The sequence below is a fragment of the Carcharhinus amblyrhynchos genome, chromosome 25, assembly GCF_965287045.1.
Source record: "Carcharhinus amblyrhynchos chromosome 25, sCarAmb.v2.hapA, whole genome shotgun sequence".
Taxonomy (NCBI): Eukaryota; Metazoa; Chordata; class Chondrichthyes; order Carcharhiniformes; family Carcharhinidae; genus Carcharhinus; species Carcharhinus amblyrhynchos.
Window position 1 is genome coordinate 5535167 of NC_137348.1, and position 12938 is coordinate 5548104.

General features: G+C 42.6%; 1 protein-coding gene across 2 annotated transcripts in view; it reads right to left on the bottom strand.

Moving 5' to 3' along the window:
• Window positions 1–12938, bottom strand: part of LOC145358089 (early estrogen-induced gene 1 protein-like) — a 119710-nt gene that overhangs the window by 39929 nt on the left and 66843 nt on the right. For both annotated transcript variants that reach the window (XM_080211763.1, XM_080211762.1), the window contains exons 2-3: window positions 7346–7466; window positions 2959–2988 (exon numbers count right to left, since the gene is read on the bottom strand). In XM_080211763.1, the coding sequence (XP_080067889.1) occupies window positions 2959–2988; window positions 7346–7466 (151 nt within the window). The remainder of the gene's footprint in view (window positions 1–2958; window positions 2989–7345; window positions 7467–12938) is intronic.

Here is a 12938-nt window from a genome sequence, read left to right on the forward strand (position 1 = left end):
TTGCCCAAAGTTTGGATCAAAAGGCAAACTGGTACTCAACCATACAAAGGTTACCACGCAGAAAGAAGTCATTCAGCCCATCAGCCTCCCATCCACTGACTGTCTACACTTCCCACTGCCTCGGAAAAGCAGCCAGCATAATTAAGGACCCCACGCACCCCGGACATTCTCTCTTCCACCTTCTTCTGTCGGAAGATACAGAAGTCTGAGGTCACATACCAACTAATTCAAGAACAGCTTCTTCCCTGCTGCTGTCAGACTTTTGAATAGACCTATATTAAGTTGATTTTTTTCTACGCCCTAGCTATGACTATAACACTACATTCTGCACTCACTCCTTTCCTGTCCTATGACTGGTATGCTTTGTCTGTATAGTGCACAAGAAACAATACTTTTCACTATAAATATATGTGACAAAAATAAATCAACTCAAAATCATGAGAGAGGAAAGAAATTAGCTGCTTATTTTAATCCAATTTTCCAGCACCCGCTTTGGTCAAACTGCTGTTCTGGCATCTTGTTCTAGATCCAAATCTTCAAAGCTCATGAACTTAAAGTTGGCAAGTGGGCTGCTCAGGCACAAGAGTTCTGGAGCTCAGCTTTACCACTGTGATATGTAACTGGCATCTTAGTCCTGATTTAGCCAACTTGTTGTCCAAAGATCTTTAGTCTAAAGATGTGCCAGTTAGGTTGATTGGCCATGCTAAGAAATTGCCCCTTAGTGTCAGGAATGCGTAGGTTAGAGGGATTAGTGGGTATAATATGTAGGGATATGGGGGTAGGGGCCTGGGTGGGATTGTGTTTGGTGCAGACTCGATGGGCTGAAGGGCCTCTTTCTGCACTGTAGGGTTCTATGATCCATGAACTTTTGAGCCAAGGTGTCAGATCCAGGACATTGCTGAATGCCCCCTGCGTGGCAGAAGTAAAAGTCACCTATCCAATGAGCAAGTTGAAGCAGACCATGCTGCAGAGACCAGCTGACTCTGAAAGCCAACAGAGTAAGGACGGCAAAATAGGATTGTGCGGTTTTTAAAGAAGTTAAAAGTGTGGGAATGAAACATTTGAGAAGTTTAAAAAAAACCAAGACAAACCATAAAAGTCTGGCGTTAATGAAGATGCAGTCTAGACTGGCACAGAATATTCAACATCTTAACATACTGAAGTTAAAATGCTTGTTCAGCATGGAAACATTGCATACAATAGGAACTCTTTCCTCCTTTAACCACACAGTGCTACCAACACAGCCAACCAAGCTTAAACGTAGAAAAACATTAGAAGATAGGAGCAGAAAGAGACCATTCAGCCCTTCTGGCCTGTTACACACTGCAATTTTTTTTTTGTTATTTTTCAACCATTTACAGATTGGAAACTATTGGCTTGGGAAGAGATTACTTAAAAGTATAACATTTAATAATATCCCAATGATAAATCCGGGACATATTCACTAACCAACTGAGGTCATGCTGGAAGTAAAATACGTGTTCGCATTGACTGTTAACTTGCAGTTTCACCATGGCAACTGTAACTGCTACATACTGTTGACTCTTTAGGAAAAATTACGTCACTGTTGAAGACTGCATTGACCAGAGGATCAGTTTATTCCTTTCAGGGACAATCGATCATATTCAAACATCACTGGAAAATATTTTTATTAGATCACCAATATACCCTCTTACAAAGACATACACATACAACATATGTACAGTTTGCAATGCAAAGCAGCCAAGTTACAAGGAGCTTCAATTTTTGGCATAAAGGCAGTGACAGCAGGTTCAATATTCCTAATCCACTGCATTGTTTAATTACACACCGTCATGATGGTGAGGAAACAAAGAAGCATTTAAGTGAAGCTTATTATTCTGAAAATACATTGCAAAGCAATTCACATACGATTACTGTGAATACATACAAGCAGATAAACTTGCATAGTTATATCCCATAAACAGGAAGGGGATGAATGACCTCATCTGTTTTCTTTTGAATGAATGTTGGTTAATTGAGGATCATTGGCTCAGATACACAGCTTTACCACAGATTTATATTTAATGAATATCTTAATCCTGATTCTGCCAACTCTTGAACCTTAACATTGTCCAAAGGACAGCACCTGTTCAAGTACAGTGTGCACAGATTAATCTCAAATGATATCACTGCGCAGTATGTTTGCAAGTTCTTAGGGGTGGGGGGGGGGCACGCAAGACATGATCTCACTAACATCCAACCACAGGGAAGAATTCCAGCATCTGGATCTGTTTACTTTGTCTGGGTAGAGTTGCATTCTCCAGTGAGGAAACCGTATGTGTGGTTGGGTTGGCAAAGATGAAATTTAGACTGAAGGGACAGTTGATGAAAATGATGGGAGACTTGGCTCAATGAATTAAAAAGTGGCTTCTTGGCAGATGTTACAGAGAAACTAGGAAGAGGTCATTCGGCCCTTCAAGCCTGTACTGCTATTCATTATGGCTGACTATCGCATTCAATATCCTGATTCCACATCCCACCACCACCCCCCTGCCCCACCTTTCGTCCCACACCCCTTTAGCCCCAAGAGCTATATCTGTTCGTCTCAACTACATTCTGTGGTGGTGGATTCCACACATTCACCATTCTGGGTGAAGAAATTTCTCCTCACCTCAATTCTAAAAGGTTTACTCCTTATCCTCAAATTATGACCCCTAGTTCTGGGCTCCCTCACCATCAGGAGCATTCTTTCCGAATCAACCCTGTCTAACCTTGTTAGAATTTTTTAAGTTTCTATCCTCTCTCACTCTTCTAAACGCTAGTGAATTAATCCTAACCGACTTAGTGTTGCCCCGTATGACAAGCCTGCCACTCCTTATGACTTATTTCAGTCACATGTCATGCAAACATCCTGGCTATGGGAAATCCGTAACTCAACATCTCACACTCAGTCTATGACATACATGTCACTCTCTGTATATAGACACGTGATCTTACCTTTGAGAATGTCTTTCCGCCTTTTAGTTCCTACAAAACAGGAAGAAGCAACAATGAAAATCACAAACCCTATTCTTAGCAATTCATGTGATTCTCAAATGGAAAATTTACTCTAGTGCACTGCCATGTGCTTGAAGGAGCTCCAGGAGGTACCCTTCTTACTGCAACTTAATTTTACATGAAGGACTTCAAACAAGGGAAGTATATATTTCTTAACAATTTCTGCAAAGCCCCTATCTGAAAAACATTGACGGGAAGAATAGGACTGTTGTAACTATTGTATTGTTACATAGATTACAGAATGAACAATTACGGTATATCAGGGTTGAGAGTGGTTAAAGACTTAAAATGTCTGAAAATCCTGTGTGACAAGGAATTATACAATTATAGTACTTGTGATCCGCAGTAAAATGCAAATATTTCTAGGTCACTTGAAATCTGATCAATTTCACCCACATGAAGTGGGTAGAAACAATGGGATGGATAGGATAGAGGTGGAAAGACTCTTCCCGCTCAAAAAAGACAGTAGGACTAGGGGGCACAGCCTCAAGATAAAGGGGGGGCGGTTCAGAACGGAGTTGAGGAGGAACTTCTTCACTCAAAGGGTGGTGAATCTCTGGAATTCTCTGCCCGTTGAAGTGGTGGAGGCTGCCTCGCTAAATATTTTTAAGAAGCGGGTTGATGGGTTTTTGATAAGAGAGGGGATTAAGGGTTATGGGGAGAGGGCGGGAAAGTGGAACTGAGCCACGACAGATCAGCCATGATCTTATTGAATGGCGGGGCAGGCTCGAAGGGCCAGATGGCCTACTCCTGCTCCTATTTCTTATGTTCTTATGTTCTATGTTTAACTTCCAGACAGAGACTGCGACCCAATGAATTTGACCAAATCAAAGTGACCTCAGTATTTCAGCATTAAGTGCAGTTAGTGTGAGCTTCATCTTATATTACTTACACTATTGACAAAACATGGTCTTACTGGATTATATACATGTGAAAGAGAAGCAAGGTCTATGGCAGTGTTTGGCAATCTATTTTCCAATATGGCCCCATTTTAATTCATCACCACCATCTCAAAGGCACATAGGGATGGGCAATACATGCTCGCTTTGCTGGCTACACCCACATCCCCAAGCAAATTATAGAAAGTCCACAGTGCAGAAGGTGGTCATTCGGCCCACTGTCTCTGCATCGACTACAACCCCACCCAGACCCCACTCTGGCAATCCTATGTATTTACCCCGACACTAGGGTCAATTTAGCATGGCCAAAATCAACATAACCTGTGCATCTTTAGATAAGATAAAAATCTTTTATCTTTAGATAAATGTTATCTTTAGATTAAAAACAAACTCTTGAAAATTAAGATGAGCCCAGACACCAGCAAAAACAGTAATAAAGGTAGCATTGTAACATTCAGGTACTGCCATAGTTCAAGGTGGCTGTTCATCATCTTCTCAAGGGCAATTAAGGATAGATAATGAATAGTGGTCTAGCCAATGACACCCACACCCGGTGAATTAATAAATCAAAAAAAGATACAAGTGCACACACACACAGCTATCAGTCCCTCTGCCCTAAACCCACAAAGCAATCCCCTTCCCTACCACCCTCCCGTCACTCTGCAGCCCCTCTTCCCAATAGCCACCACCTACTCTACTCAGTGCCTCCTCTCCCTAAACTACGCATACATCACCCAGCAGGTCTTACTGCCCACTCCCGCCCCCTGCACTCCCACCAGGCCTACCAAACCTGTGGCTCCACCAAGCAGCCAGCAGAAAGCACCCTTACGGTGTGACAAGTGACAGTAGCTGGGTCTGAGCTGACTCAAGGCTAAATGGTAGCTGCCTGAGTCCCTTTCCAAGCCTAGCACTGACAGGAGACTTTCCAGACCGAGACTCTTCCCTCTTGTCTTTGACTAGATGTTGGATGAGGGGAGGTGTGGGTTAGAAACAAAAGAGTAGAATACCAATGTCTAAAAATCAAAATTCTGCTAAATGGCAGAAATTTCTCATCCCTGCATCCACAACTGCCGGGAATAGAAACAGTAAGAAGTCTCACAACACCAATTTAAAGTCCAACAGGTTTATCTAGAATTATGAGCGTTCAGAGCACTGCTCCTTCATCAGGTGATTTACCTGAAGGGGCAATGCGCCAAAAGCTCGTGATTCCAGATAAAACTGTTGGATTTTAAACTGATGTTGACAGACTTCTTATTGTGCCCACCCTAGTCCAATGCTGGCATCTCTGGAATTGAAAGATAACTTTGAGTCTTTAAAAGGAATAGAAAAATATGGTCAGAAACTTGAACGGATCAGGAAAACTCATGAATCCATTTACAATATTTACCTCCAACTTCAACAATCCAAAATGTCTAACGTGGTGCCCAACTCAGTTTATTTAGTTGGCCATTTCTATTCATCAAATCCTACAGTGTCGGAGGCCATTCAGCCCATCAAGTCTGCATTGACCACAATCACATCCAGGCCCTATCCCCATAATGCCATGCATTCACCTAGTTATCTCCCCGACACTAGGGGGCAATTCAGCATGGCCAATCCACCTAACCAGCACATCTTTCGGATTGTGGGAGGAAACCGGAGCCCCTAGAGGAAACCACGCAGACGTGGGGAGAACGTGCAAACTCCACAAAACCAGTGACCCGAGGTCGGGAATCAAACCTGGGTCCCTGGTGCTGTGAGGCAGCACTGCTAACCACTGTGTCATCTTGTGCAAGGAATAAAAAAAAAGAAAATTCAACACACATTCCCAATAAGAAATATTTGGGGGGGAAGTGAAGGAGGAGGAGCAAGCTGTGTATTAGAAATTAACTAGCTGAAACACAAAAGAGCGAAACAGCTATTAGAACACAATCCTTAGAGCTCTGGGACTTAATCTATCCCAGACACGTCTTTTCTTGGATGGTCCAAATTTTACTATGAGGGACAAGGGAACAGCTTTCTCCATTCACCTTGTTGACAGTTGTCCAGAGATACGTCACAGACTCGTCAGCATAGATTTCTACTAATCCTGCAACTGATCCAATATAGCATTCCCTGCAGAGGATATACGTCAACAGGAAAAGCACCAGGATGATCTCTAACCAATAAGATTAAAGAATTCTCCTTGACATCTAGTGCAAAATAGGAAATACAAATTATACTTAAATCTGTGCACAGGAAGCAAAGTAAAGATAAGAACATAAGAAATAGGAGCAGGAGTAGGCCATCTAGCCCTTCGAGCCTGCTCCGCCATTCAATAAGATCATGGCTGATCTGAAGTGATCAGTTCCACTTTCCCACTTTCTCCCCATAACCCTTAATTCCCTTGTCTGTCAAAAACCTATCTAAAAACCTATAAGATGGGGGCATAAAGAGTGGAAAAAAAGAACTAAGAAAATCCAAAACTACCTCCAACGTTATTTTCAGGATATGAAACTCCAAACTTGTAAAGTTATTTTTAAACGCCAATGAGCTGCAGTAATCAATAATGCTGTTAAAACACAATTACACCTAAATATCCTTGCCCTGATATTAACTTCTCAGTTGCTATAACAGCAAAATCTGGGCCATTGTAAAATCAGGCTCAAGAACAGAAGAGACAGCATTAAACTGTCCATACTTCTCGATCAATTGAACAATCTTTTTCCGTGAGTACACAGGTATTCCAGTAAAGTTCAGGATTAAAATTGCATTTGGTTAGAAATTCTCCCCCAAGAAAACAGTAAAACACATCAGGACGGGTTGCACGGTAGTACAGTGGTTAGCACTGCTGCCGCCCTATTGTGTTTCAGCTAGTTAATTTCTAATACATGGCTTGCTGCTCCTCCTCCACTTCCCCCAAATATATTTCTTATTGGGAATGCATGTTCAATTTTTTTTTATTCCTTGCACAGGTTGGCACAGTGGTTAACACTGCTGCCTCAGTGCTAGAGACCCGAATTTGATTCCTGGCTTGGGTCAATGTCTGTGCGGAGTTTGCACATTCTCCCTGTGTCTGCATGGGTTTCCTCCGGATTCTCCAGTTTCCTCCCACAGTCCAAAGATGTGAGGGTTAGGTGGATTGGCCATGCTAAATTGCCCTTAGTGTCCGGGGGCCTAGCTAGGGTAAATGCATGGGATTATGGGGATAGGGCCTGGGTGGTATTGTGATCGGTGCAGACTCGATGGGCTGAATGGCTTTGTTCTGCACTGTATGATTCTGTGACCCTAAGAAAAAAAACCTGCTCTGGTAAAGAATGTTTTGCTACACAGTCCTTTGTCTTGGTCTGAAATTCATTCGTGATGCGCACTGTGCAACACGTGGTGGTTGCGTCATTTCGCAAAACAGACATTCATAAAATTCAGAGCAAAAACATCCGAAACCGAAGTTCTGAGTTCCAAATACTCACCTTACGTACAGATACTCTGCAGATACAAGGATCCAGTACGCCAGTTGCTGGATTTGCACTCATCTTGCAGACAAAGTTAAATTTCTTCTTCCAACGGACACAATTCTCCTGAACTTCCTCTCTGCAAAAAAGATGACAGATTTATTATTTTGTGCTTGCATCATCTTTTCCTACTAGTATGGTTTTTAAAATCAGGCATGCCAAAACGGAAAGCTCCGTCCCGTGTGTTTTTCTCTGTGTATAAATCACCTGTCCCTTTCTTTACTGTCTGATTCCCTTCCACAATTACCAATGCACCCCTCCAACAGCCAAGTGTCCAGTCTGTGGCTAGCTCCAAAGTCCTCACACAACTGGCCAGTCTGCTGGGAGAGTCTTCATTTTGTTCTTTCTCAGCTGCCTCTTCCTAAATTCATAGTCACACTCTGAAGAGGTGCAAAATGGAGGCTAAGATTGGGAATACGGTTGTGAGGGAGGGGACAAGACTCTCCCCATGATGAGGGAGAGACAAGGCTGGCCTATTGCACTGGGGGTGTGCTGATGGCTGCGATGCTGGTTTGCCCAGGTTAGAGTAAAGGATCAAGGTAGCCAGAGATTAAACTGAGGCTTTACCTGACGTAATTTTTCAAAGCCATCTCAGCCTTCTGGCTGAAATGAAGAGTTAGATCAAACCTGGGAGGGGGTGTAATGCCTCATCCTGACAGCTTGGATGTTTTTTTGATCGAGCCGAAGATGGGATGCAGTGTCTTGTAAGCTTGGATCTGGTTTGTCCTTCATGTAGGGGACTACGATTGGACTTGATTTGGATTGGCTTTTTTGATTAGAGGTGAAGTACCGAAAGCTACCAAATAAAAGAACACTGGCACGACCGGTCCAAGGATGAATTTCAGAATTGGACAAGTTACCCATTCACAAAGTTAAAAAATCATTTTGAATGCTGAATACAAATCATCTGTCAAGCACTTCACATTGATGCCAATTAATGTTCTTCTTCAGGCACATCACAGTAACTTGTGTTTATTTAATGCCTTTAGCATCGTAAAATATTCCATGGAGCTTCACAGAAGCATAAACAAAATTCAACACCAAGGCAAGTGGATTTCAATGAGGCTGGTGAGGGGATCACAGACCTTGATGCCAAAGCAAATGACGCCCAGCAACCAATAGTGGAACAATAAAGTCAGGGATGCATATACAAGAGGCCAGGGTTGGAGGAGTGCAGAGGGGTGTGGGGTTGCTTGAGGTTACAGAGCAGGACATGGAACAGTCAAGTAGAATGTCAGCAATTTGACCAGGATGCCATTCTGTAAAAAGCAGTAACATGATTGTCTTTGTTGTCCTTTGTTTTGTTCTTTGTATGATTTTGGTAATAAAATTTCAGTGGTTCAATGAATATCACGAGCTTTGGTGACACTGATTTACTGCACAGGAAAAGGCCATTCAATAGCAAGTTCCATATCTTCATCCTTTGGACAGAGGAGCTTCTTCTGAATTCCCCACTGAATCTCTTTGTAAAAATTGAATTTACATAACAAATTCTGCTCTTGTAGACAGCTCGAAAGAGGGGCTTCCCTAAAAAAGGAATAAAACCAATCTTCCCAAGAACATTAAAAACACTTGAAAGACACAAATAGTGAAAGTTTTACTGGAGTATCCATGGTACTGGATGACAGCAGCATAACCCAAAGCTGCTTCAGGAAGTTAAAGGTGTTGATTATAACATAGGATAGCTTGCAATCTTGGAATCTTTCCATACAATAAATTATAGCCAAGAATTAGCAGGATTAAGCAACTAGCCAAAAACCCAGCAGGCAATGTAGCAGTCACTGTGGTGCAGCACACTGGCAAGCATTGCTGCCTCACAGAGCCAGGGATCCAGATTTGATTCTGGCCTTGGGTGACTGTCTGTGTAGAGTTTGCACGTTCTCCCCATGTCTTGTGGGTTTCCTCCAGGTGCTCAGGTTTCCTTTCAGTTTAAGATATGCGGATTAGGTTGATTGACCATGTTAAATTGACCCTCAGTGTCAGGGGATAAGCAGGGTAAATATATGGGGGTTACAAGGATAGAGCCTGAGTGAGATTATTGTTGCTGCAGGCTCTTTTGGGCCGAATGGCCTCTTTCTGCACTGTAGGGATGCTAAGGTTCTACGAAAACACACTACAGCACAGTACAAGGCTGGGCCTTCAGCTATATTCTACTTATCAGCACCGAGAGTGGAAAGAGCACAGGAGGGTTGTGTAAACCTCAGTTAGCAATGTTCCAAGTTAACATGAATACAACAACATGTCAAAAAAAATCCTGTTTCACAGCATCAACACCTCTAACACAAAATTCACCTCCTGTTCTAAAGGATTGAAGCGCCCTGGTGCACTCTCTCATGGGCAACAATCTTACTACAGCACAGTAATTGTGTACATTCTGTGGGACAGGATTGAGGGAGGGGAGGGGGTGGGGTCACAGTCGTTGATGTGATTAGGCTGAAACAAAAGAGTCCAAATTCCTTAGTGTCACAACCCTGGTGTTCTGCCAGAACTGAGAGGCCCAAGAAAGTAAATTCAACCTCAAGTCTCAGCTGAATAAGCCAGCTGAGCTGCAGGGACCAATATCAGCAGCCACAGTTGGAGGCAAAGGGAGAGGCTGAGGGGTACTGAAGGCTGACCAGCCCCGACTCACAGCTGACAAGTCCCTTCAACCTCCACAACTTACTTCTAATTTAAAAATTTGGACATTTCCAAATAACTACAAAGTGGGTGCAATAATTATTTCAATATTGTTTTGACAGGAGTGGAGCAAAATCGACGATTTTCAGCCCTATATATAGAAAATTAGTGTAGAACAGTTTTGTAACCAGCGCCGTCCCCCACAGTTTGTCTCTCTGCAATTTGAGGCAGGACTTGTCTGTGCAGGAACAAAAAAAAATGGGTCTGCACCAAAATATGTCCTCAGATTACTCGCAGACGACTCAAACACCTTATTAGGCAGCAGACAGACTTAGAACTGCAGCACTGGCCTGCCTGACACCAAGACCACAGCTGAAAAGGAAATGCAGCCTCAAATCCTCTGCGTGAATGCTGCATTTGGTAATCAAAAATTCATTAAATGTATTTTGTTTTAAAATTAACAAATCTGCGCGATGCCACCCCTCCCCCAAGCAGCCTCCTGAACAGTTTGACACTCAAGTCAGATGGAGAGAAGTCAAACGCAACAGGACTGAAGTTCCATTTATGAGAGGATTGAAGGAATGTAGGGGTATACGAGATTGCACCCTGTCCCTCCCTTATCTTCCCACCAGATCTAACTTTCCCCTCTCCTCCCACCAATCCCCGTTTACACGCATGCAGCAAAGCCACTGGGAATCCAGAGGATCAGGATAGGCTTAGCTTCAACAGTTTGCTCAGTAAATGCAATGTCAACATTTGCATCACACATGTCCTCTACATCCGCCACATCTACTGTGCTGCGGGACAGATTCTTCCAATGCTTATGTTACCCGCTAATCTCTCTAACCTATGTAGAGATAAGGGTCTGGGTGGGATTGTGGTCGGTGCAGACTCGATGGGCTGAAGGGCCTCTTTCTGCTCCGTAGGGTTCTTTGATTTTTTTTAACATCTGTAGAGGTCTTATGCTTGTGGGATTGAAATTCTCCGCCAGGGCAGAGTTTCAGGTGTTGGTTGCATTATTTCAAATCAACACTAAAATTGGTTACTTTTAAGTATCAGTGTTTAAAATTTAAATCAGCTGCTAGTTCCATTTCAATTTAAAAAACAAAACTCTTAAAGCGCTTATCAACGCAGGTGCTGTCTACACTTCCCACTGCCTTGAAAAAGCAGCCCAGCATAATTAAGCCCGCGCACCCCAGACATTCTCTCCTCCATCTTCTTCCATCGCGAAAAAGATACAAAAGTCTGAGGTCACGTACTAACCGATTCAAGAACAGCTTCTTCCCTGCTGCTGTCAGACTTTTGAATGGACCTGCCTCACATTAAAGGTGTTCTTTCTCTACACCCTAGCTATGACTGTAACACGACATTCTGCACCCTCTCCTTCCCTTCTCTATGAATGGTATGCTTTGTATAGCAGGCAAGAAACAATACTTTTCACAGTATGTTAATGCATGTGACAATTTAAATCAAATCAATGAAACCTTCTCAAAGTTACTAAAGACATGTTGAAAACTAACAAAATAGCGAATGCCCTATTAATAATATTTACTAATAATGCTGGGGAGAGGGGTGGAAATGAAGTCTCCTGTTGACGGCTGAACTAATTGACCTAATATTCTCAACTGCATCCCTGCAATGGAAAAATTCATTCTGCTTCATTTTGTCAAGGATACATCTGGGTGCAACAGGTGCACAAGAGCAAGTTCACTGAAAAATTAAAGAAATGTTACAAAAGAATCGCTCTCTTCCTGCCCACCTCCAAAACAGAGTGCCATGCCAAAATCTACAGAAAATGAAAGCACTGACAACAATATTTCTGTTTAAGGGGGTCCCAAAAACCACACTAACTCATTGTGGAAAACGAAGAAACTTGAAATGTATAATTATCTATATATATTTACAGCTGGAGACACTTGCTGGCAACTTTTCTCCATGATAAATTCCTGCATCTACATTTACAATGGAAGCTGCCTATGTAAACTTGTCACGTTGTAATTATACCTCCCACCATATGTCCCTGTAATTACACCCTTATACCTCCAACCTGCCAAATTTACACGGGTAATTTCAATGACACGTGTGGACCTAGATATTTAGAATGGAAATATAAAAAAAAGAATCAAAATGCATCAATTTAAAATGGGACTGAATTACTTCTTTGCAATGTGGATAAATTATTCATAGTGATCACCAAATCCCTACAGTTCAGGAGGCGGCCATTCAGCCCATCGAGCCTGCACTGACAACAATCCCACCCAAGCCCCATCCCTGTAATCCCACGTGTTTACCCTGCTAACCCCCTGACATGAAGGGGCAGTTTAACATGGCCAATCAACTTAATCCACAGAGTCGTAGAGCAATAATAGCATAGAAAAAGGCCCTTCAGCCCAACCAGTCCACGCCAACCATGGTGCCCTTTCGGCTAGTCCCAACTGCCCACTTTGGTGCATATCCCTCTAACCCTTTCCCATACATGTAGCTACCCAAATGCTTTTTAAACATTGCTGTTGTACCTACCTCAATTACCTTCTCTGATGGCTCATCCCTAACATGCACCATCCTCTGTCTGAATAAGTTGCCCCTCAGGTATGTTTTCAATCTTTCCCCTCTCACCTTTAACCTGCGTCCTCTAATTTTACGTCCCTGGGAAAAAGGCTATGTGGAGACATGTTTGGAGATCTCTAATCCCACTTTACCTAAAGACAATACCTGGTCTTGTTTCCTCACTAGATACATCCAGTTTCCTCCTCTGCAGGAAAGCACCAAGACCAAATATACAGAGGTGTTACCATTTCCAGCCTTGTACACTTGGTTCTCAGTTCCAGACTGGTCCTTTACCAAAATATTCTCCTACAATTTTAAACATTTTCCAGTGTGCTAACACCAAAGTGTTTTAAAATATATATTTCAATTTTGAAAAATAAACAACTAG